This window comes from Dreissena polymorpha, chromosome 15 (assembly GCF_020536995.1).
Source record: "Dreissena polymorpha isolate Duluth1 chromosome 15, UMN_Dpol_1.0, whole genome shotgun sequence".
NCBI classification, from domain to species: Eukaryota; Metazoa; Mollusca; class Bivalvia; order Myida; family Dreissenidae; genus Dreissena; species Dreissena polymorpha.
In genome coordinates, this window is record NC_068369.1 from 43908501 (window position 1) to 43935853 (window position 27353).

Sequence of the window (27353 nt, forward strand, 5' to 3'; positions counted from 1 at the left end):
TTTGCTTTGTGACGCTATTTAATTTGAAGGTTTTGAAATTGTCAAAAGTTACATATGTTGAAAAAAACAATTCGCATGGAAAATGTTCAGTATGATTGTTTTCTCGCAAATAACATTACTAAATGATAATTTGCAAATCTGAAACAATATTTTCCAAGTTTGTCAATTTACCAAACCATGAACATGTCCCTTTAACTGATAGCAAGTGTTGGAAAACACCAGACACAGTCCTGTGTCTCGGATGGTACAGACCACACGGCCTAAATAAGATAATTGTGTTTCAACTTTCATTTAAAACGTAAATGCAGGTTGTTACAATATCAAATATTATTGAATCTGTTTTCTTAAGATGCATAGTGTGTTTTTTTCATGAATGAATTTGTTAGATTTTAACCTGAATGTCCTTGCTGTTATTATGACATTTTTCTTTTCAACACCGGTTAAATAGCACGTTCTGGAATTTCACAATTTCACAACAACAACCGTATTTGTTCATTTTCTTTTCTAATTAAAATGGGAACAGGTGAACAGAAGCCATTTTTCCGTGACATAAACGCGGATGAATATGATCCTGAAGTAACCGAAATGGAAAGTTTGTGTTTTTCCTGCGAAAAACAGGTATTTCGAAAGTTGAATAATATCCGGATGAATTCACAAATGCCAATATTGACGATGTTGAAACGGACGCGGAAAATGAAAATACTTTTCACATGATTATTTTAAATTGTATGTTTCAAAAATTGTATCCACACAGTTATTGATGAATGTTATCCTGGGGTTAAGGTTTTGTTAACGGACAAAGACTGGTAACTTATTCTATGATTGAGGATGCACAGACAGGCTGTCCGATTATTCAACTTGCTTTCCTGGGAGATGGAATGTATAACTTCTCAAGAAAGTATGTTTTTACTGGAATGCTGGTTATGCAAAACCCAATAATTTCATATGTTTGTATTTCAATATGTAACTACAGTTAGTCAACCAGTTCCGGATAATCAGCAGTTTCGATTAATTTGTATTTAATTTTCCATAATGCCCCAGTAAAAACAAAATGATAAGTGTCTAAGGTATACAATAGGTAAAGAAATAAATTAACAAAGTTTTAGCAAGAAAGCGTTTGTATAATTCTTACAGGGGAGATAAATGCAGCAAAAAGTTAACTGGAACTGATTGAATGAGTTATGTTTTGAAATGTGGGTATGCAGGGCTTTCCTTATACCTCAAATCTCAAGAGTCAAGGACTCTTGGGACCATATTTTCAAGAGTCAAAATCAAACTTCTGAGAGTCCTAAAAATAACGCAGGAGAGTCAATGATTTTTTGCAATTTAAGCAAATTACTGAGATATAATATATAAAAAGCAACAAATAAAAAGATACATGTATGTTAACATTTATTTCTTACATTTTACTGTCACTACAACACTATGCATTTAAACACAATATTTCAATGATTAATAAATACAAAACATGTATTCTAATACAACATTAACTTCATGTATACAGCAGAGTAATATGTCATATGTTCTTCTTTCGCACGTTTGGGGGTGTTCGGAGCACTGTCATTTAGATCTAAAGTATGCAGTTTGTCGTTGGCGTCTTACACACACTTTCAGAGTTACTACCGATTCCGAATTCGAAAAGGTTTCTCTGCGTCATTTTCCGAATGCACTAGCACAATAACACTTTGCGCAATTACACTTTATCCAATAACTTTGTTTGACCATTTCGCGTGGCTATTAAATTAAGAATGAAATACAAAATGTGAAAAAAAAACATTTCCGCTGGCTATCACAAAAAAAACAACAACATACGGGTGGTACCTAAACACAATATAAATCGGTAAACTATAAAAGGAAATTATTTCTACTCGCCGATAAAGGTGCCTCCGTATTTAATCCCATCAAAAATTCCGACGCCCTTTAATTATTTCATGTGCCATCTTCACGGAAGACGTGCGACCAACACGCCGTTTTCTATGATAACCGGAATAAACCCCCTTCGGAAGAAACCCCCTTCGCTTAAAACGGCAGGGCGGAAGAAACCCCCTTTCATAGTTTGCATACGCGGAAGAAACCCCCTCGCTAGTTTTGCATACGCGGAACAAACCCCCTTCGAGTTTTCAGACAGCTGGAATAAACCCCCTTCGTGTTTTCAGACAGGCGGAATAAACCCCCTTTCTAAGTGTTAAGTCTTTCCCTTGAACATGTCGGCGGCATGGGTGTGCTCTGTCACTGACTTCACTACGGTGAGCTGAAACATAAAGCATACATATCGATGAAACAGGTCAATCGTTTTACTTATAATATCAAGTACTTATTCATTTGTCCGAGCCTTTAAAAAAATGTTAATATGACTAATATAGCGATACTCAGATGTGACGAATTGGAATTTTATGCAAAATTAATATTATATAAAAATATTCGCAATACATGGGTTTTGTAGAAAAAGACTCATTTATTTTTGAGTATAAGTACATGGTATAATATTACTTACCTCTAGATCAGTGGTAGCAATAGCACGGCATTTCTGTGAACCCCGTTGGTCACACTCCCGACGCTGGCTAACCGCTGACTTTGCTTTCTTCGTGTAGCAGTAGCCCTAGTAACACAACTTCTGCCCACCCTTGTTGTTCTTGATGATCTCCATTATTGATATATTCGAAATACCAACGATGTGTATATATATACATACCAATTAATCGAGCAAATGTAATTAAAAAAAACTGTACATAACTTCACACGAGCCGCAAAGGCGCCGATCATGACACAACGTCTCATCATTATCTACAATAGCCGGTACATTAAAGGACCTTTTATATAATTAAATGCAGGTGCGAATATCTATTTCCAAACTGTTATGTGCTGAGTAAAGAGGTGTACCGGCCGTTTGTTCACAAGTTGTTAATGATGAGATGCTCGTGTGAATTTGTCTTGCACGCGTTTCAGTGAGATTATACCATTTTATATGCGTTAACTTGTACTTGATTGATAAAAATAACAAACACACAAAATTAGCACCCAGAGCCGATAGTGACTAAGATATTTCGTACATATTTTCCTATAATAACCGAAGCATTCGTCTTAAAAAAAAAATTGAATCATGCAAAAAAACGTGCTTCCCGAGAACTTGCTGAAAATGAAAGTGAATTTCTGTAAACAATTACCGTGCGTTAAAATGTACCGGTAACTTATTCGTAGGGAAGGGGGTTTGTTCCGCTATGGAAGGGGGTTATTCCGCCTGTTTGAAAACTCGAAGGGGGTTTGTCCCGCCTAGGCAAAACTAGCGAGGGGGTTTCTTCCGGGTATGCAAACTATGAAAGGGGGTTTCTTCCGCCCTGCCGTTTTTAGCGAAGGGGGTTTCTTCCGGAGGGGGTTTCTTCCGTACACCGTTTTCTATGCCTTCTCAAATGGTCAATTATTACGCCTACATGTATTTTGTAATCAATTAGCTCATGCAAAAATTGTCACTTTGCCACAAGGCCAGTTGTATCGGTTCTATAGTTATTTTTAGCAACTTTGATGCAAAGCGTGTAATTTGACGTTGTAGACAGTACATATGCCAGCATAACTTTCGCGCGTCTTTGAACTGAGCAATCATGAAGTGAAACAGTGATGGGTGCATTCAGCTTTGGAAATACATTCTGCCATACTCTGGAAATATCTCAAAATATGCTTTACGGTGTTATGTGGATATGGATGTTATTATTTTATATTGAATATTATTAAAACTGACGCGGATGAGTCCATTCTGTTTTGGTGGGTTTATAGTTCTTCTTAAATGCTCTGAGCTTTTATGAGTACATATGTACAGCTCAGAGGGTCAATAGCTGGGAGTTGGATTATTGCAACTAGGTGGGTTTAATACACGTCTTTTCCGCAAACAGCTGATAACAAACGCTATGATAAATAATGGAAAGTTAATACACACGTCATCGAACCAGCAGTGTTTTAATTGGTCAATACTAGATTTCTTAATTAACCAAACTCCGCCTACTGGGTGGACTTGTGCTTCGATGATTGGAAACGGGCGTCAACGATTAGCGTGTACTAAATGAGATACTCCGCCTGGAGCCAATTATCGCTTAGTCTTAACAACTTATGATCTCGTTGACGCAAGTCGGTATATTCCCCCGGGTCAAATGTGACGCATGACGTAATTTTCTCAAGAGTCAAAAAGGGGTCTTCTGTAATTTTCAAGCGTCAAAACCCGGGAGCTCGGGTCAAAGGAAAGCCCTGATATGGATATAGAAGGCTTTATTATTTTCAAATAAACTTGGCTGATTGAAAACAAATGCCATGACAATGTTTTGAAATACTAGTTTTTCTGTAAGTTGAATGATTTTTAATAATTTTCCGAAGGGTGAGTTTTAATTGTCTTTTTTTGAAAGAAAACTGCATATGCCGTCTGGCCTAACCTGTTATGATACAAAATAAATTTAACCTTTTATTTTTACATCTTCTCACATTGACGCTAAATCCCCTAAAGAAATTGTTGTGGTCAAAAGAATTAACGTTTTTTGCTGGGTGATTCTAAACTGGTTGACAGACTGTATATAACATGACTTTTTGTAAGGCGTAAACAAACATATTGTTTGTTTCCGGTGGCCAGACCCTACCTAATTTTTTGGCGCCGGTCCTCATATTTTTTTAGCCCAAAGTAAAAAAATCAGACAGCGTATTTTTCGGCGCCGCTCAATAAACTTTCAACATTATCCGCATATTTTTTTGGGCGCCGTACATTAAACTTTCAACATAAACAAGGGCCCAGTGCCTTTGTTGTTAGCTGCATTTGCGAAAATATTGAGAATTTGGCTTAAGCAAAATCTGATTTGCGAAAATGCTTAAATCTAGTAAAAATTTTCATTGAAAACATCCGCCATTTAAATCCAGACTGGTTTTCTATATTTTTCTCTTTGTTTCAATGAAAGTGTTCGCAATTCGAACAGTAAACGAAACCCGATCTGTACCAGAACATGAGACATCGATTGACCTTATTGTTTTTGAAGCGCATGTGGTAACTGGCCAATCAACATTGAGTTCGCTCACACATAATATTGGGTCAATCATGCGTAGACACTGTATACTTAGAATACACAGTTGATATTGTCATCTGCCAACAATTTAGCGGCCCACGGCAAACGTCGTATTTTAAGATAAACAAATGAAAAGAAGCGTAACAATAAATAAATTATTTCTAAGTTGATCACTTAACACCTTTCTAGCGACTATCGATTTGCCGATTATCGTTTGAAATTAAAAGGTGATAATTAAGTTACAACTATGAAGGTTGTTCTCTTGCTCTGGATTCATCATTTGAGTAAATAAATTCCATAACTCAGAGCAATATATGCTTACTCGGATATTTTGACTATATCACATAGTCTTCATCAGCGATGTGCTGGTCAGTTGAACGAGTCACGTGACGTAGGATGGTCACGTGACACGAGGAGAGAATTGACAGGCAATTGGAGCCTAACGAATATTCTTTGCTTCAAAAAGGGTTATATTTTTGCGTTACCCCACCCACTATTCTCAATGATGAAATCATTTCATCTACTGAAGCGGCATGTGCCCTAATGACTGACAAGTCGGCTGCAGATAGCTTATGTGCAGATGTAGTGAAAATTTTGAAAACCAGCAAACCACCAAAAAGTAACATAACTTTGAAAGAGAGAGAAGCCTTGAAAGATCTAGGCCGGGATGACTCGATTGTGATCATACCCGCTGATAAAGGGAGATCAACAGTTGTTTTGAACAAAGCGGAATATGAGGACAAAATGGGACAACTAGTGTCAGACACGGACACCTATGTCAAGCTGAAGAATGACCCCACCAAATCTGACAAAAACAAACTTATTTCAAAACTTAAAAACATTAAAAAGAAGGACAACATCCCCTAACATTTATACAAAAAAACTATATCAGAAAATGTACCCAAACTTTACGGTCTACCCAAAATCCACAAGAAGGATGCCCCCCTACGCCCCATAGTGTCGAGCATTGGCAGCGTTATGTATCCCACGGCCAAGTATTTAGCTAACATTATTGGCCCTTTAACGGGTAAGACGGAGCACCACATCGTCAACAGTGTTGATTTTGTTCAGAAGATTAGGGGACTGAAGTACCACCGGGAACAAAATTAGTTTCTTACGATGTATCAGCATTGTTCACAAGTATTCCTGTCGATAAAGCTTTAAAAGTGATTAAAGACAGGTTAGAAAAGGACAACAAACTATCAAGCAGGACTGAATTAAGTGTTGTGAACTTCTAGAACTTTGTTTGAACAGCACATACTTTAATTATAGGGGGCAATTCTTTCAGCAGAAACAGGGTGCAGCCATGGGCTCTCCAGTCTCGCCTATCATTGCGAATCTATATATGGAGCACTTTGAGAAGGAGGCCTTAGACACCGCCAAGAACCCACCTTCCCTATGGTTCAGGTATGTGGATGACACGATGACCAAACTTCATGAATATGACATTGAGTCGTTCTCTTCACACTTGAACTCCATAGATGAACACATTAAGTTCACGTCGGAACAGGAGGAAGATGGTAAGATACCCTTTTTGGACCCTTTGTGTTCATGTGAACGACGATGGCTCCACCAAGGTTACCGTTTACCGAAAACCAACACACACCGACCAGTACCTGAACTTCAATTCCAATCACCACTTAGATCATAAACGGTGGGTAGTCAGAACATTATTCTACCGAGCAGAGAAAATCGCAAGTGAGAAACACGACCAAAAGTTAGAAATCGAACACTGCAAAACTGCACTTAGGGCCAACGGTTATCCAGAGTGGATGTTTACGAACCCAAAGAAGAAAGACAAAACACCATCTGATAAATCCACCAACAAAAACCAAAAGATAAATATTGGTATACAATACATCCGGGGCACATCAGAAGCTCTGCACAGAACATTCAAGAAATACGGGGTCAACATGTACCATTGACCATATAACTCAATTAGAGAAAAATTAACCCATGTTAAAGATAAAACAGACAAATTGAAAAAGTGTGGGGTGGTTTATTACATTAAGTGTGAACAATGCAAAAACAATTACATAGGTGAAACTGGAAGATCATTGGACATAAGATTAAAAGAATATGTAGCCAGATCCAACTCGGCCATATATGAACAATGCTCCCACACAGGACACAAAATTGAACCAAATAACACCAAAATTCTAGCATCTGAGGACTCGCATATCAAACGTCGGGTCAAGGAGGCAATAAACATTAAACAACGAAGACCGTCGCTAAACCGGGAGGAGGGGCTGGAACTTCCGCCTGTGTACAATTCTCTCGTGTCACGTGACCATCCTATGTCACGTGACTCGTTCAACTGACCAGCACATCGCTGATGAAGACTATGTGATATAGTCGAAATATCCGAGTAAGCATATATTGCTCTGAGTTATGGAATTTATTTACTCAAACGATAATTAAGTAGTTTTTCACCCACAAACTATGCTATTGTAAAGCAATATGTCAACCAAATTGTATATTAATTACGTATTTGCTAGGTAACTGGTTTTCATTTTCTGCAGTCAAACGATATGCACATTTTATTTAATGTGCAAAACGCGTACAATTTTTCGGACTGTCGTTTTCTGATACATTATTTTTCGTCGATTATAATTTCATGAATTTATTTTCGAAGTTCTTTATAGAAAAAATAGAATGACGAATGCACAATTGCACATGCGGTGATACGGACGTTGTGGTTTATAATATTTCGAATTGTATTCACATGAAATTGCAATTTGAAAGACTATAAAAAAATAACAATTAGTAAGGGCTCTGGGTGGGGTGGGGGGCTCTGCCCTTTATTCCTGTTGGGTTCCTGCGGTTCCAAGACCCCCGGCCTTATTTTCAGAATTTCAAATTTGGGACAATCAGGCTTACTGTGACTTGTAATAGTTATGCCTTTAATTGGTCATAAAATGGACTATTAAAGCCGTTGCCAGAAATCAACATTAAACTCGAAAACAAGGAAAGCAACAAATGCAATATTAATGAACAGCAAGTTTTATTTCATAAAATTATTTAAATACAGCCATATAGCATTACATACATCATCAAATTTATTGTACATACAGCTGTACACAATAAAATGAGAAGAAGATGCACCATATACGACATTTTCTAAAAAATATATTATTTTTAAAAATAAAATTATTTGCCTACCTACCTACCCTAATTATTTTTGCCATGTCAGTCGAAACAAACACTTTTTTTTAGGCCTAATTATATCAGGGTAGGAAGCAAAGGGGAAAAGCAATTATTATATGTTGTGAAAAATATTGGAGCACATAATAAAATATGAAGATAATTGGAAATTGAGAACACAGCCTTTAAGTAGGAACGAAATGCTGATGAAAAGGGAGATCAATACTCAACATTCGGAGCATGGTTTTAAAACATATCAGAGGACTAACAGGAATCAAAATTACACCAAACATCAAAGCCAAAGTATAGTGTGGCGCCCTGCCCTTTCTTGGGACAGCAATTGTTATTTAAGGAGCTTATATCCTTTGACATAAGGCTGACATGAATGCTTTTATGTCAACAGCTTTCAACTTTGTAAATACTTTTTTACGCCATTCTGTGACATTTTATTATATTATTTATAAAGGGCACCACAAGGCTTTTTCTGACAAAAATACCCTTCTTCCGAGAAGTAATTGTCTCCTCATTTTCGTGTGACCATTGTGGCAACTCCAACGCTGAGCTGCAGTCTGCCGGCAGGATTCAGGACAAGGGTGTCAGATACAGCGTCAACATCCTCAACTCCAAGGTAAGGGTGTCAGATACAGCGTCAACATACTGAACTCCAAGGTAAGGGTGTCAGATACAGCGTCAACATCCTCAACGCCAAGGTAAGGGTGTCAGATACAGCGTCAACATCCTCAACTCCAAGGTAAGGGTGTCAGATACAGCGTCAACATCCTCAACTCCAAGGTAAGGGTGTCGGATACAGCTTCAACATCCTCAACGCCAAGGTAAGGGTGTCAGATACAGCATCAACATCCTCAAGGCCAAGGTAAGGGTGTCAGATACAGCGTCAACATCCTCAACTCCAAGGTAAGGGTGTCAGATACAGCGTCAACATCCTCAACTCCAAGGTAAGGGTGTCAGATACAGCGTCAACATCCTCAACTCCAAGGTAAGGGTGTCAGATACAGCGTCAACATCCTCAACTCTAAGGTAAGGGTGTCAGATACAGCGTCAACATCCTCAACGCCAAGGTAAGGGTGTCAGATACAGTGTCAACATCCTCAACTCCTCGGTAAGGGTGTCAGATACAGCGTCAACATCCTCAACTCTAAGGTAAGGGTGTCAGATACAGCGTCAACATCCTCAACTCCAAGGTAAGGGTGTCAGATACAGCGTCAACAGCTTCAACATCCTCAACTCCAAGGTAAGTGTGTTAGATACAGCGTCAACATCCTCAACTCTAAGGTAAGGGTGTCAGATACAGCGTCAACATCCTCAACTCCAAGGTAAGGGTGTCAGATACAGCGTCAACATCCTCAACTCCAAGGTACTCTAGCAGCCAGACTAACATTTGCTTGCAACAACTCTATATATTTTCTGCAGTTATGCAATCGAATGCCAATGCATATTTTTAGTAGGCCTATTTGCAATCTGGGTCACATGGGTCCAACAATTTCATCAGGTGAAATATATGACAATAGTTGATACAACTCTTGTAGCCATATTTATGACACAATCTTGATAAAGCTTGGTGCATATGTTTATCTTGACATTTTCTAGGCCAAGTGGGTTACACGCATTCAAACACTACGTCATTGACCTGAAACCACAAGGGTCAAGGTTTAAATATTTTGTATGACATTTTATTATGGTCATTTTCTAAGTTTGTTCATCATGCCCCTTGGTGTCAAACTTGGCCTCACTCTAGTTTTTGTTAGTATCTACCAGTAATACTTATTGTCTTAGATCATATCAAAACTGTGTCGTACAGAGTACAAAATCTAGATAAAAACCACAACAAAAAGATATTCCACAATCATCACAAAGTCTGAATATAATACTTTTTAACTACATATCTCAGGTGAGCATCCTATGGCTTTTAAGCCTTCCTGTTTGTGCTTTGAGTGGTTGAAATTAGCAAAACACGGGAAACAAAAACACGGTGAATGGGTTTTATAAGGCAAATATAAAAAATAGGGAAGTTCTAATTAAACATCAAATTTCTTTTAAGAGTAAGATGGGAAAATCAGGATGAAAAAAGCACTTCATTATAAAAAGGAATTTGAGATAACAGTGATCAAAATAATGGTGATCAACTAAAATTAAAAAAAAAGTTGTGTTCTAATTCAATAGGACTTGAACAGACAGGTAGTTCAGGCACCTTCGGCCACAATCTCCATACCAGAGTTGGAGTTTGAAAATCCTGCAAACAAAGGAGGTATGAACAAAGATGAGCCTTGCTTAAGGAAAACGGGGCTTAATGCATGTGCGTAAAGTGTTTTCTCAGATTAGCCTTTGCAGTCTGCACAGGCTTATCAGGGATCACACTTAATGCTTTTATGATATTTGTCATGTAAAGGACGTCTCTTCTTAACCATAATCCAGTTATGGCGGAAAGTGCCATCATGTATAAGCCTGTGCTGACTTCAAGGCTTATCTTGGACAACACTTTACCCACATGCAGAAAATCCAGTTTTCTTAGAGCGAGGTTTCAGATATATTACTCCAGCACTCACTCAACACTTTTGTGAATGAACTCTTAAAATGTATCTCATTTTGCTATGGAACACCAAGATGAAATTTGGAATTAAGTTCCAAACATATAAAAACCTTGATTTGTTTTTGAACACATGTTTACATGTATATTTCTGTACTTCTATTGAAAGAGAACTGTTTTAGTGACAAAGACTGAAGAACCTTCTCATGTAATGAGTTTCATTGTCTTGCAGGTCTGACCACAGTTGAAGGAGTGATTGGCCGAGCCATTGAGGGTCTCAGTCAGGATCAAGTACTTCGTAGGGTAAGATGATTACCAATACATGATTACCACCAAACCCCAGCTCTTTATGTGACCATAAAGTAAAGTATGAGCCTTGCTCTGCAAAAATGGGACTAAATGCATGTGTGTAAAGTGTCGTCCCAGAGCGTCCTTTGCAGTCCACACTGGTATACCAGGGACAACACTTGCAACTTATGTGGAATTTTTCCTTCCAAGGAAGTCTCTTCTTACTGCAAATCCAGATTTGGAGGAAAGCATCACCCCTGATAAGCATGCACTTAAATGTATTGCTTTTATACACTATTGGTGAAAATATACATCTCTGAAACTATGGAGATGGTATGAAACATGAAATATGTGCCCTCTTTGTGTCCTCAAATCATGACCTTGGGATCATAACAAACCACACAACACGGGTCAAAATATTTATATAGTTTTACAGCAAATTAGCATAATCTTTTCCTAGAACCACTAGCCCCTAAGGTTTAAAATTTGGTATGTAACGTTTTGTTTTGGTCCTTTGCAAACTTTGTTAAACAAATGCCCCTGGGGTCATAACTGGCCACCCCCATGGTCAAATTATAAATTTTTAGCCTGGCCAATTTTGGAGAAAACCCGAGGTATTGTCATAGCCAGCTCGTCGTTCGCCGTTCAACGTCTGCCATCCGACGTCCACGTCGTGCTTAAACCTTAACATTGGCTCTAAAATCAAAGAGCTTCCACATACAACTTTGAAACTTCATATGTAGATGCACCTTGATGAGTTCTACATGCCACACCCATTTTTGGGTCACTAGGTCAAAGGTCACTTCTGACAAGCTTTCATTTATTCAAAACTGCACCCACAGCTGAGCGTTGGCACCGGCTATGCGGTGCTCTTGTTTTCAACTTGCTACAAGTTACTGCATGCCGTTGATAGAATATAGCAAACAATGAAACTCCAGAGACTGTATAGAACCCTGACCATGCTGCTGAAGTCTGCTGTTCTTGTTTCAGATTCAGCACCCAGAAGTGGCGGAGAAGATTGATGAATTCATCAAGAAATTGGAACAGCTCAAAACCTGTGAAACTCCCTTCCATATCGTGAGTCACTCAGTAATTTACAGTCACAGTGTAATAAAGGGAACATTAACTTGTAAGATATTATCTTAAAACGTGTCTTAAATCTGTTGATAGTCTATATATTGAGGATTGACATTGACATTGAAGTGTTGTAATTTTCTATTGGTACTCTGGACATTTTTGAAGACATGTACAACAAACTCATGCATTGCCTAAAAGAAAACAAAGTGAACGTTCAGCTACACCATCAGGAGAAAATCCTCATGGCTGTACCCATGTTTGCTGAATGTCTCCTAGTTTATTCCCTAATTAAGTTGTATTTAAAATATATCAAATATTGTTCAAACTATTTTGTTGAAAAGAGGTGAAGAATACAAAAATATTTTAGAATCAGTGCAAGCAGCACTTAACTTAATGGTGGCTTAATATGTTTGTGTACTTCTCGTCAAAGAAGGTGGCATATAGCAGGCACAGTATTCGTCTGTAGGTCTATGCAAACATTTCATGTCTCAGCCATTATTTTGTCACTTATTTGCCATATGTTTTAATGGATTTTGCCATATCTTGACACAAAGGTCCACCATCAAAGGTCTCCCTGCATCAAAGGTCAATGTCACACTTAGTGGTTAGAGTTTGAATTTGCCCATGAAAAGGCTTGATGATTTCTTACTAAGCCATAGCTTTGCCATATCATTATGGAGTTTTAAATAACTTTACACAAATTTATATCATCAATAGACAATGTGTGGCATGTGCCAACAGTCTCCCTACCTCCAAGGTCATGGTCATTTTTATAGGTCAAAGGTTAAATTTGAATGTAGAAGCTTCTCTTGACTGTAACTTTGTCATTAAATTTGCTATTTAAAAATATTTTACCACAAATAACAGCCATGAGGAGATTTCCTTTGTACAACTGGTCTCCCTACCTCAGTGGTCAAGGTCAAACATAGAGGTCAAATGTTTGGTTTAAAAAAGCTTGTCTGGGCTGTGCCTTTGTCATTCATATTGCAATTTAAGATTACTTGTCAGAAATGAAAGCCTTGATGAGACTGAGAGTCACATGTTTTATAAAGTCAAAGTCACATTAAGAGGTCGAAAGTCAAACTCAACCATAGACAGATTGTTTTTAACATATGCAGGGTTTTGAATGGAATGTATGGGCATCCATGTCTAATGGACACATGTTGTTGTTGCACGTATGATCCAAATGTTGTATTTTACAGATTATTGATGATCCATTGTGTTGTTGTTGCACGTATGATCCCAATGTTGTATTTTACAGATTATTGATGATCCATCAGGAAACAGCTTCATAGAGAACCCATATCCTTTCATGATTCCTGCATCAGACATAAAATGAGCCCGGTTCTGGAAAAAACTGGGCTTAATGCATATGTATAAAGTGTCATCCCAGATAAGCCTGTTCAGGGACTACAGTTTCTGCGTAAATGGATTTTTGTTCAGAAAAGACTTCCTGTAAACAAAAAAAAACATAAAAGCAGAAAATCTGGGATGACACATTACTCAAATTTGGGATGACACATTACTCAAATCTAGGATGACACATTACTCACATCTGGGATGACACATTACTCATATCTGGGATGACACATTACTCAAATCTGGGATGACACATTACTCACATCTGGGATGACACATTACTCAAATGCATTTAGCCTAGTTTTACTAGACTAAGGCTCAAATATTGATGGAAACTATTTAAAGCTATGATCAAAATTCTTTTTTAACCAGGTTTTCCGAAGGAAAAAACTGGTTATTAGATTGGCGAATGCGGGCGGGCTGGCTGGCGGGCTGGCGGAACAAGCTTGTCCGGGCCATAACTATGTTGTTCATTGTCAGATTTTAAAAATCATTTGGCACATTTGTTCACCATCATTGGACGGTGTGTCGCGCGGAATAATTACGTCGATATCTCCAAGGTCAAGGTCACACTTTGAGTTCAAAGGTCAAAAATGGCCATAAATGAGCTTGTCCGAGCCATAACTATGTCGTTCATTGTCAGATTTTAAAATCATTTGGCACATTTGTTCACCATCATTGGACGGTGTGTCGCGCGAAATAATTACGTCGATATCTCCAAGGTCAAGGTCACACTTTGAGTTCAAAGGTCAAAAATGGCCATAAATGAGCTTGTCCTGACCATAACTATGTCATTCATTGTGAGATTTTAAAATCATTTGGCACATTTGTTCACCATCATGGGATGGTGTGTCGCACGAAAGAATCACGTCAATATCTCCAATGTCAAGGTCGCCACGACTAAAAATAGACTTTTTTTAAAAACAAACTTACAAAGTGGGTTAATTTTGTTTGTTCATTTCAAAAGTTCAGTTTGAGTTTTCTCCCTTTATCAATTTTTTTTTTCACAATGAAAACCTGGTTTTGTGACAATTTTGTCCCTTGTTTTCTTTTGGGTAAACATTGTTACAACATTTCTTGTAATAAATAGGATGCAAGGGTATTGTACATTGTTTTTTTATGCTCCCAAAGGGTGGTATATAGTTTATGAACTGTCCGTCAGTCTGTCCGTTAGTCTGAAAACTTAAACATTGATCATAACTTTTGCAATATTAAAGATAGCAACTTGATATTTGGCATGCATGTATATCTCATTGAGCTGCACATTATGAGTGGTGAAAAGTAAAGGTCATCCTTCAAGGTCAAAGGTCAAATAAATGGGGCAGAAGGGGGTATTGTGTTTCTGACAAACACATCTCTTGTTTTAAATATTGATCCGAGTGCTGATGCTTGTAATGAACCTTAACTGTGTTTACTCATGCACCAAGCTCAGATCCCCAGATGAAGGTTACACACTACAAGAGAACCAGGGAACAGAATGACACACTATGTATTGGAACAGAGGTAAAAACATTCAAATATATACCAAATAAGTATCGTTTCATAAATATTTATGTTCATAAGAGTAAACTTTGTTAAAAAATGGTCCATAAAAAGAAATAAGAACCCCCAGGTTGGCAGCTTTGGTATATATTTATGCAGAAATGACTTAAATATGAATTTCTGATAGTTCAAAAGTGTAGCAAGCAACATATAGAAAATATCAGCACACAAGAGTTGATATGTACCATCAATTAAAACAGAAAACTTCTAATCTCAGTCATAAGTGATTTTGAATGAGTTTTAAATCAGCACAAGGAAAATACAATCTGTTAACACAGAAAATTTCCTTTACGTATCATTGATTGAAAAAAGGAAAACTTTACAGGTCTAACTGAACACATTATAAGTTACAGCTTTATTTGAAGGAATTATCCCACCTAAACCTTGGAACTCAAAATATATTTTTTATAATGTTTAAAACAGTGGAAATTTTGACTAAGGAAAAGGGACTTTTGGTTTTTCAAAATATCATTTAAATGAAATATGGAGACATTTTTTAAAACTTATGTATATAGCCTTGAGTAATTACCAGTTTTGGCACATGATTTGTAAGTCTAACAAATGAACAATTATTAATCCTTCTTTATAACAATATCCTGGTCTGTTAGAATCTGAATTCTTACTATGGAGATGTTGTATCAAAAATTCATGTTAAACTTTCCTGCAGGAAGAAGAAGAAGAGAAAGAACAGATGGATCCAAAATTTAATGCACATGATGAGGTAATATCCTAAATGTTTTTGCCTGCATGGATTTAACTCTATATTTATTTGAGCCTCGCTCTGGGAAAATAGTTTTAATGCATGAGTGTAGGGTGTCATCCCAGATTAGCCTTGGAGTTCGCAGCATGAGTGTAGGGTGTCATACCAGATTAGCATTGGAGTGTAGGGTGTCATCCCAGATTAGCCTTGTAGTTTGCAGCATGAGTGTAGTGTGTCATCCCAGATTAGCCTTGGAGTTTGCAGCATGAGTGTAGGGTGTCATCCCAGATTAGCATTGGAGAGTGTAGGGTGTCATCCCAGATTAGCCTTGGAGAGTGTAGGGTGTCATCCCAGATTAGCCTTGGAGAGGGTAGGGTGTCATCCCAGATTAGCCTTGAAGAGTGTAGGGTGTCATCCCAGATTAGCCTTGGAGAGTGTAGGGTGTCATCCCAGATTAGCCTTGGAGAGTGTAGGGTGTCATCCCAGATTAGCCTTGGAGAGTGTAGGGTGTCATCCCAGATTAGCCTTGGAGAGTGTAGGGTGTCATCCCAGATTAGCATTGGAGAGTGTAGGGTGTCATCCCAGATTAGCCTTGGAGAGTGTAGGGTGTCATCCCAGATTAGCCTTGGAGAGTGTAGGGTGTCATCCCAGATTAGCCTTGAAGAGTGTAGGGTGTCATCCCAGATTAGCCTTGGAGAGTGTAGGGTGTCATCCCAGATTAGCCTTGGAGAGTGTAGGGTGTCATCCCAGATTAGCCTTGGAGAGTGTAGGGTGTCATCCCAGATTAGCCTTGGAGAGTGTAGGGTGTCTTCCCAGATTAGCCTTGGAGCTCGCAGCATGAGTGTAGGGTGTCATCCCAGATTACCCTTGGAGCTCGCAGCATGAGTGTAGGGTGTCATCCCAGATTACCCTTGGAGCTCGCAGCATGAGTGTATGGTGTCATCCCAGATTAGCTTTGGAGTCCGCACTGATTGATTTGGGACAAAACTTCATGACTAAACTGGATTTTTGTCAAAAAGAGACATCCTTTAAATGAAAAATACCAAAAAGGGCAAAGTTTTGTCCCTGATAAGCCTCTGTGGACTGCACATACATTAAACCCTATTTTTCCTAGGCAAGATTCCTTCATATTTTTAGTTAATATTGATACGGGGTATTGCTTGCTGGCATTTTATAACAAATAAATGGTCTGGGTCAATGATTTTCTTTTAATCTTTAGACCTAAAATTCTATTCATTTGTTCTGTCCCAATTGATAAAGAACTACAACTTCTTTTGTAAAGAAGAAACATAATTGTGTCCTTTTCACTTCATCTTAACCTTCCAATATGCTTACTGGTATAAAATTGCATTTAGTGGAACAACGTTCAATTACAAAATATTTGGACATCTTTTGTAGTCAGAAGTAATACGTTCAATTGACCATCTATCAAGAGTTGTGTCAAGTTTACATATGAGCCTCTGCCTCAGTAAACAGGGCTTAACCCTTTAACACTTGATACATATTATGACGCATTTGTAGTCCCATAAAAAGATAAGTTTAATTAAAGACCTTTCTTATTAAATTTAAGTTTTAAAGGCTTATTTCTAACCCTTAGTTACTGATGAGCAGCAAACAGCATTAAACCTGAACAGACTGCAAGTAACTCTCAGTCTGTTCTGGTTTTATGCTGGTTGCAAAAGCCATTTTCACTTTGCTTCTTATGGGTCATCCTAGAGTAGCCTGATCAGTCAGCAAGGTTAATCAAGAATTACACTCATTGCTTTAAAAAAAGATTTTTTCCTTTAGAAGAAGTCTCCTCTAGACCAAAATCAAGTCTAGGAGAAAAGTCTTGTCCCTGATTAGCCTGTGTAGACTGCACAGTCTACTCTGCACCTGCACTGTACTCACATGCATAAATGTTTCCCAGAGCTTGCTCATTTATGAGTTCCTGACTGTTATCCTCTATGCTTGCAGGTGCTTGTGTTTCCCAGTAACTGTCCAGGCTGCAACTCACCCTGCCAGGTCAACATGAAACTACTGGGTATCCTTGAATCATGTATACAGATGATCACATCTTCTGAACAACTTGAATCATGTATACAGATGATCGCATTATCTTAACAACATGTATCATCTATACAGATGATCCCATCTTCTGAACAATCATGTATACAGAGGATCACCTCTTCTGAACAACTTTATTATGGTTGACAAAGATTAACATTGAATAACGCTAGAAATATCCAATTATGATAAAAATGATTCATTGAGCATGCGTTTAATGTTGTCTCAGATAAACCTGTGCAATCAGCACATGCTCATCAGGGAAACATTTTCCGCTCTTGTTATATTTTTATGCCCCCGAAGGAGGGCATACAGTGAGCGGACTGTCCGTTCGTCTGTCTGTCCGTCTGTCCTTCTGTCACACTTTGCGTTTAGGTTTCGCGTTTAGGTTTCGAAAAATGCTCATAACTTCTATTTCCCTTCACATAGCAACTTGATATTTGGCATGCATGTGTATCTCATGGAGCTGCACATTTTGAATGGTGAAAGGTCAAGGTCATCCTTCAAGGTCAAAGGTAAAAAAACATGTATCAAAGCGGCGCAGAAGGGGGCATTGTGTTTCTGACAAACACATCTCTTGTTTCGTTTCTTCTAAACAAAAAAACAGTTAAGGTGTAAAGTGTTGTCCCTGATTAGCCTGTAACTCCATACGCTAATCTGGGACAACAATTTACACACATCATTTAGCCCAGTTGTCCCAGATCAAGGCCATTGATATTTTTTTTAATAACAAATTTACGTGGTACAATTAAATTATATTAGAAATATGCCTATCATACCAGATTGGCACTGTAAAAGTGAATGAGGAAGTGGTATTATAGCCAAAAAACGCTGTGAGGTTGCAGTGCGATCGCATGAAGACAGCTGCCTAACAACAAAAAATGCAGGTGGCAACCTTACAGCAACTGCTTCAGACATATTTAAACTAAACACAGACTTTTTTGTCTCGGCGTCCTTGCAGTAATGCCTTAGGATCATCCTTATGACCAATAAGACACAGATGAAATGCAGATGGAATGCAAATGTCTTAAGATCTAGAGAATTTTATTTTGTGTTATGTGGATGGAACATATTCGCGACCTTTCTTACATCTAGTTTGTTTGACAATATCCTTTGCATCCTTGCTAACATTAAAACCTATCCTCTAATAGTTGTAAAAGATTTCCAATACTTACTACACAAGTATACATAATTAACGTTTGTAGTATTTGGTTCACAAGTTTCGTTTTGGCATTCATGTTATCATTTTCTGTCTGCATAGGTACCGGGATCATTTAAATCAAATTGTTAGACGTGTCTTTGATTTGTGATTAATTCTTGGGTGGGTGTAAGGTTTAGCTAGCTTTTAAATCAGTTGTTACTCCTAATGCTTGGTATCAAATGTTCCAGTATTAATCATTTTATGCTTATAGATGTTGTCCTTTTATAAAAGCAGTTTGCTATATTAAGCAAGGGATTAACACTATGTAGTTAAGTTTTCGTACATCATTGTTTCGGTCATTAATTTGTGTAATTGACCCTGACAAAATGCATCTGGGTAGGATGAAAAATTACTGACAATTTTCAGGCAAAAAACATGATTATCCTACTGCATGCCAATAGTAAAAAGAAACAACTCTTTATTTTTGGACAGAAAACATTCTCCACAGAAATCAAAATGCACTTTGTAGTTTACAAACTTCTGTTTTTATGCAAATATATTTTTTTTATAAAATAAAAATGTAAAATTTAAATTTTGTGCTGATTTTCAATTTAATCTTAAATGTATTTACTTAAAATGAGGTATACACACCTTGAAGTGATTACATGTATGAAGGTTTCTGAAAAAAGTAATGGCATTTTTATACATGCAGCAAAGATGTTATCGTGCAGTCATTGTGCACACATCAAGGTGGCAGTAGTCATAGAAGACACGGCCATAACTTAATGTGGATGGGCTTATATTGTTAGATTGCAACATACACACTGAGGAACTTAGTGAAAGCACTTAAAACATAGTGGAAATTCGCACATTATGCAAACAAAACAGATTGCAGTAACCCAGGCTATGGGCTTTTTCCATACTTTCCATAGTGTTTTAGTGGTGGACAGGGGTGGGGGGATCATTAGAAACATTTTATGAATGCAAAGAAATCATTTCTTAAATAGACCTTCAGCTATTCCCCATTTCAAAGAAGTAGTGATCATGGCATCCTCATGTGATGCTTGTGGTCTCCGGGACAGCGAAGTGAAGAGTGGAGGAGGGATTGAGCCGATGGGGCGTAAAATCAGACTCAAGTTGACAGACGTCAGTGACCTGTCCAGGGATGTTCTCAAGGTAAACAGGCCCATACTGGTATATTTTGAGTAGCTTAACACATTTTCACAACAAATTGATCTTTTAATGATTTAGAAAAATAAGTTCTTCTATGTATTCTAAATAAAGTGGAATCCCCATTGAGGTTTTCTGTTGTTACAGCATTATGTTGGTTTCAGAGTGAGACATGCTGTATCAACATCCCGGAGCTTGAGTTCTCCACTTCCATGTCAGGAAGTGCTGGCAAGTTCTCCACCCTGGAAGGTTTACTGGGAGACCTCATCACCCAGGTAAGTACACCACCTTGGAAGTCCTTCTGACAAACCATATTACATAGGTTAGTTCACCACATTGGAAGTCCTTCTGACAAACCATATTACATAGGTTAGTTCACCACCTTGGAAGTCCTTCTGACAAACCATATTACATAGGTTAGTTCACCACATTGGAAGTCCTTCTGACAAACCATATTACATAGGTTAGTTCACCACATTGGAAGTCCTTCTGACAAACTCTATTACATAGGTTAGTTCACCACATTGGAAGTCCTTCTGACAAACCATATTACATAGGTTAGTTCACCACATTGGAAGTCCTTCTGACAAACCATATTACATAGGTTAGTTCACCACCTTGGAAGTCCTTCTGACAAACTCTATTACATAGGTTAGTTCACCACCTTGGAAGTCCTTCTGACAAACTCTATTACATAGGTTAGTTCACCACCTTGGAAGTCCTTCTGACAAACTCTATTACATAGGTTAGTTCACCACATTGGAAGTCCTTCTGACAAACCATATTACATAGGTTAGTTCACCACATTGGAAGTCCTTCTGACATTCCCTATAACATAGTTAAGTACACTGCCTTGAAAGTTCTTATGACATTCCTTATTACATAGGTTAGTACACCACCCTGGAAGTCCTTCTGACAAACCCTATTTTAAAGGTTAGTACACCACCTTGAAAGTACTTCTGACATTCCTTATTACGTAGGTTAGTACACCACCTTGGAAGTCCTTCTGGCATTCCTTATTACGTAGGTTAGTACACCACCTTGGAAGTCCTTCTGGCATTCCTTATAACGTAGGTTAGTACACCACCTTGGAAGTCCTTCTCACATTCCTTATAACGTAGGTTAGTACACCACCTTGGAAGTCCAACTGACATTCCTTATAACGTAGGTTAGTACACCATCTTGGAAGTCCTTCTGACATTCCTTATAACGTAGGTTAGTACACCATCTTGGAAGTCCTTCTGACATTCCTTATAACGTAGGTTAGTACACCATCTTGGAAGTCCTTCTGACATTCCTTATAACGTAGGTTAGTACACCATCTTGGAAGTCCTTCTGGCATTCCTTATAACGTAGGTTAGTACACCATCTTGGAAGTCCTTCTGACATTCCTTATAACGTAGGTTAGTACACCACCTTGGAAGTCCTTCTGACATTCCTTATAACGAAGGTTAGTACACCACCTTGGAAGTCCTTCTGACATTCCTTATAACGTAGGTTAGTACACCACCTTGGAAGTCCTTCTGACATTCCTTATAACGTAGGTTAGTACACCATCTTGGAAGTCCTTCTGACATTCCTTATAACGTAGGTTAGTACACCACCTTGGAAGTCCTTCTGACATTCCTTATAACGAAGGTTAGTACACCACCTTGGAAGTCCTTCTGGCATTCCTTATAACGTAGGTTAGTACACCACCTTGGAAGTCCTTCTGACATTCCTTATAACGAAGGTTAGTACACCACCTTGGAAGTCCTTCTGGCATTCCTTATAACGTAGGTTAGTACACCATCTTGGAAGTCCTTCTGACATTCCTTATAACGTAGGTTAGTACACCATCTTGGAAGTCCAACTGACATTCCTTATAACGTAGGTTAGTACACCACCTTGGAAGTCCTTCTGACATTCCTTATAACGTAGGTTAGTACACCACCTTGGAAGTCCTTCTGACATTCCTTATAACGTAGGTTAGTACACCACCTTGGAAGTCCTTCTGACATTCCTTATAACGAAGGTTAGTACACCACCTTGGAAGTCCTTCTGACATTCCTTATAACGTAGGTTAGTACACCACCTTGGAAGTCCTTCTGGCATTCCTTATAACGAAGGTTAGTACACCACCTTGGAAGTCCTTCTGGCATTCCTTATAACGTAGGTTAGTACACCATCTTGGAAGTCCAACTGACATTCCTTATAACGTAGGTTAGTACACCACCTTGGAAGTCCAACTGACATTCCTTATAACGTAGGTTAGTACACCATCTTGGAAGTCCTTCTGACATTCCTTATAACGTAGGTTAGTACACCACCTTGGAAGTCCTTCTGACATTCCTTATAACGAAGGTTAGTACACCACCTTGGAAGTCCTTCTGACATTCCTTATAACGTAGGTTAGTACACCATCTTGGAAGTCCTTCTGGCATTCCTTATAACGAAGGTTAGTACACCACCTTGGAAGTCCTTCTGACATTCCTTATTACGTAGGTTAGTACACCACCTTGGAAGTCCTTCTGGCATTCCTTATAACGAAGGTTAGTACACCACCTTGGAAGTCCTTCTGGCATTCCTTATAACGAAGGTTAGTACACCACCTTGGAAGTCCTTCTGGCATTCCTTATAACGTAGGTTAGTACACCACCTTGGAAGTCCTTCTGACATTCCTTATAACGAAGGTTAGTACACCACCTTGTAAGTCCTTCTGACATTCCTTATTACGTAGGTTAGTACACCACCTTGGAAGTCCTTCTGACATTCCTTATAACGTAGGTTAGTACACCACCTTGGAAGTCCTTCTGACATTCCTTATAACGAAGGTTAGTACACCACCTTGGAAGTCCTTCTGACATTCCTTATAACGTAGGTTAGTACACCATCTTGGAAGTCCAACTGACATTCCTTATAACGTAGGTTAGTACACCACCTTGGAAGTCCTTCTGACATTCCTTATAACGTAGGTTAGTACACCACCTTGGAAGTCCTTCTGGCATTCCTTATAACGTAGGTTAGTACACCACCTTGGAAGTCCTTCTGACATTCCTTATAACGTAGGTTATTACACCACCTTGGAAGTCCTTCTGGCATTCCTTATAACGTAGGTTAGTACACCACCTTGGAAGTCCTTCTGGCATTCCTTTGACGTAGGTTAGTACACCACCTTGGAAGTCCTTCGGACATTCCTTATAACGTAGGTTAGTACACCACCTTGGAAGTCCTTCTGACATTCCTTATAACGTAGGTTAGTACACTTCTCTGAATGGTCACTTTAAAGTTCATGAAAAGATAAGAAAGTTTATTTTTGTAGTGAAAAACAAAGGTTAGTTTATCATTCCAAGTTTGCATTCAGATGAAGTGTATATGTTATCTGCTTGTAGTGTGTTATGGCCTGACTGTTTTGTTTCAGTTGAAGACAACGAACCCATTCTACACTGGAGACAGCGGTCAGGAGGACAAACTGAGCCGCATGACTGACTTCTGTGATATCCTGGAGAAGGTGAGAGCACTGCAGCAATGCACACACCACACATGTGTCATGGATATTTTTATGAGCCTTGTTCTGGGAAAACTGGGCTTAATGCATGTGGGCAAAGTGTGCATTAAGTGATTAAGTGTTGTCCAAGATTCTGAAAAGATCACCCTGTAATATTCAATATTCTAATTTAATTTCTTTTTAGCAAACATGCACTGTTACTGGGATGAATTAAACTTTCCTTGGCACAACTGTGATTGGTCCTAATGTATGAATTGCAGGGTAACCAGGAGAAAAACGGTAGTGTGTCTGAGTGTTTTGAGTGAAATGGGGAAATTGGTGTAACAGGTACATGAACCTAAAAAATAGAAAAATACAGTGTTTTCAATATTATATTAACTATGGAGCTTGATAGAACGACGATCTTTACATAAAAAAAATGTTGGGAAACTTTCAAAAGTTATTTCAGAATATGGATGTGGCCGAAATTTGTTGAAATTTATTATACCAAACATTTCACTGTGTTTCATGTTATTTATTCGTCATGTTGTAAATACTTTTTGTACATGAGCACAGCTTCAAGACGCTGTAAGACCAGAATCTACTTCCTTACATTAAGCGATTTGAAGATTATTGAAACTTTATAAAAGTCATAAAGAAATAAATTTGCTAAAATATAATGCTAGGTGGGACAAATAAAAAAAGAGCTGTCCGGGTTGAATCTTTGCTCCAGGAGTATGTGAGTGTGGTTGATGGCCACCATAGCAGACAGGTTTGGTTTCTTATGATTACTCTGGCCTTATTCCACAGCACCAAATTTGAATGTCCTTCAAATAGATGGAAATTGCAGCTTTATTAAAAATTAGTCTCAACTTTCAGAAGTCGAGTAAGCTAATTAGGTAAGCGTACTGTCACACACAGCAAGCCAACACATAATGAAGAATCTTATAAACTTTGAAATACACTCACAAATAATTATTATAATTTAAATGTTATTATCATCATAATTAATTCAATGAAAGAAAAAAGTAAAACATTTTGTTCATGTGGAAATTTCAATTAATTACAATCTTTTTTCTCGACACTTTTTATATAAAAAGAAACGTATATACAGAATGTGCTTATTAAAGTTCATTCAAGATTCACTCCATCTATCTGGTAATGTAATTGATTCACTCTTTCAATCAAGCACTGCCTCCTTCAATAGGTTATGCCTGAACCAAGTGAGCTGTGTAAAGAGACAACTAATGCGAGTTTCATAGTTTATTGGCTTACGGGTAAATTTATGCCATATGGGATATCTCACTGCTGTGTGCTTTATTGACATCCCTATTTGCTCTTTGCTTTACTGATTGCCTCACCCTCACCACTGCTAAATGCTTGACTGAATTCTATGCATGACTCACTACCCCCACTGCTGAATACTGGACAGACTGCTCACACTGCTGTATGCCTGACTGACTTCCCCCACTGCTGTATGCTTGGTTGTCTTCAATCATCCTGTTTTCTTGACTGTCTTCCCCTTTGCTATATTGTTGACTGACTTTACCTGTTGATGCTGACTGACTACCCATTGCTATTGACTTACTTTACCCATTACTGTTGACTGACTTTACCCATTACTGTTGACTGATTTCACAAATTGCTGTGTGCTTGACTGACTCATCCATTGCTGTATTCTTGACTGACTTCACCAATGGCTGTGTACTTGTCTGACTTTTTCTGTTGCTTTTAACTTGACTGACTCACTCATCACGGTTTAATTGACTGACTTCACCTGTTGCTGATTACTTGACTGACTTAACCCATCACTGTATTCTTGACTGACTTTCTTCACCCATTGCTGTGTACTTGACTGACTTCACTGATTGCTGTAATATTGACTGACTTCACCAATCGCTGTTATATTGACTGACTTCATCCATGGCTGTGCTCTTGACTGGCTTCACTAATTACCGTATTACTTAATGACATCATTCATTGCTCATGCTGTGTTTCAGGTGAAGAATGGTGAGATGTTGGACGTGCACTTTGAGCTGGATGACCCCACAGGAAACAGTTACTTGCAGGTCAGTAGACAGCCACGTTTAAAGTAATTTAGTAACCTGTTAAAAGTCTATTATGTTCCATGTTTGTGAACAAATTGAGTCTGTGGTTAATGTGGATAACGATGGCTTAATGTCACGTTAGCAGTTCCATTGCAATTCAATGAAAATGCGTCTTCGATTCATTGAAAACTAAATGCATGTAATGCTAAATCCTTTTCTTATTGTAGCGTCATGACAATTTTATTCGATGGTCACTACAGTAATCAAGTCATGTAGGAGAACGTTGTGCCGTGGCGTTGCATTCGCCTCGTGTATTTTCAGAACCTGTATGCGCCGGTTGTGAATTTTCAGAACCTGTATGCGCCGGTTGTGTATTTTCAGAACCTGTATGCGCCGGTTGTGTATTTTCAGAACCTGTATGCGCCAGTTGTGTATTTTCAGAACCTGTTGCGCCGGTTGTGTATTTGCCGGTTGTGTATTTTCAGAACCTGTATGCGCCGGTTGTGTATTTTCAGAACCTGTATGCGCCGGTTGTGTATTTTCAGAACCTGTATGCGCCGGTTGTGTATTTTCAGGACCTGTATTTGCCGGTTGTGTATTTTCAGACCTGTATTTGCCGGTTGTGTATTTTTAGAACCTGTATGCACCGGTTGAGTATTTTCAGAACCTGTATGCGCCGGACGATGATCCCAATATGACCATTGAGCTCTATGAGCGCACGTTTGAGCAGAATGAAGACCTTGGCATCAACGACATGAAAACAGAAAACTACGAACAGTCCTAGGCTAAACACTGAGACTGTTGGGGGGGGGGGGGGGGGGGGGCAGAGGATTTTGTTCCTGTACCCGATTGTTTTAGCATGATGATTATGTTCCCAAATGGAATTGGCTGTATTATTTAAATTTACGTCTCACATAACTTTCTGGTGTAATGCAGTGTTTATTATAATGCTTGAAATTAATGTAATTTAAATAACACACAATGGATATTGTTGTCATAAAGCTACTACCCTTGCTGTAATTTATAAAATTGTGGGTTTCTCTTTTTGTTGAAAATGTATGGTTTGTGACAAAATATATGTTGCTTTGTGCGATAGTTGTTAGCGAAGGCATTCACGTTTTTCTCGAGGATATCGTGGAATAACGACCATTTCTGAAATGACATGGATATGATTCACGCTTTGTTTTAGGTTAGTTAAAATCATCACAGTTAACAATAAAAAAAGTGCACAAATCCCAACCTTGCGTTTGAATTAAAACAGCATTTATCGTCATGCTAAACATTTTATTTAATTTTTAATTAAACACTGCAAATCCAATATCTCGTGATATGTTATTTCGCGATGTCCAATATTCTGGTAGGCGGCCCTGGACCCATTTTTCACGCACCTATGATCAGAATTTTATTTAAATTAAAGGTTGATCCAGAGTATTGTGCATTCGTTGTAATCACATATACGCCTGTTAAGTGCAACGAATAATAACCTTACTTATCAAACATCAAATATTAACAACGTACAGACATCTGAATATACGCAGTCCATAGGGATGGACTGGTTTGCACATGAGTTTGTGTGATCAAGGTCATTGTTACAAAATATAGCAAAATGGTTTCTGCTTAGTAACTTGACCGGGCCGGTTAGCTCTGTTGATAAAGCGCTGTACTGCATATCGTGGGTTCGATTCCGGACCCTGATAAATAACTTGTGTGGGGATTGGTCATTCAATATATCCTTCGGTCATTCTTCCACAACCCCCATGCACTGATTCAAATCGGGCAGTTAACAGTTACTGG

The 27353-nt window shown here is 38.3% G+C and overlaps 1 protein-coding gene across 1 annotated transcript; it reads left to right on the plus strand.

Annotated features, from left to right (window-relative positions):
* Positions 1–420: 420 nt before the first annotated feature.
* Positions 421–26798, plus strand: LOC127861088 (zinc finger protein ZPR1-like). Its single transcript, XM_052399463.1, has 14 exons — positions 421–618; positions 8644–8805; positions 10359–10443; positions 10955–11025; positions 12001–12087; positions 13349–13388; positions 14861–14949; positions 15656–15709; positions 17645–17711; positions 19891–20051; positions 20210–20320; positions 23446–23535; positions 25512–25580; positions 26224–26798. The coding sequence occupies exons 1-14, from the start codon at positions 514–516 to the stop codon at positions 26341–26343; spliced, it is 1311 nt and encodes a 436-aa protein (XP_052255423.1). The 5' UTR covers positions 421–513; the 3' UTR covers positions 26344–26798.
* Positions 26799–27353: the final 555 nt, after the last annotated feature.

Excerpts from the sequence above, each read along its gene's own strand:
- LOC127861088 (XM_052399463.1), top strand. The coding sequence starts at position 514 with ATGGGAACAGGTGAACAGAAGCCATTTTTCCGTGACATAAACGCGGAT. Across the intron at positions 12,088-13,348 it reads GTGAAACTCCCTTCCATATC|ATTATTGATGATCCATCAGG; the intron begins GTGAGTCACTCA and ends TGTATTTTACAG. Across the intron at positions 17,712-19,890 it reads GGTCAACATGAAACTACTGG|CTATTCCCCATTTCAAAGAA; the intron begins GTATCCTTGAAT and ends ATAGACCTTCAG.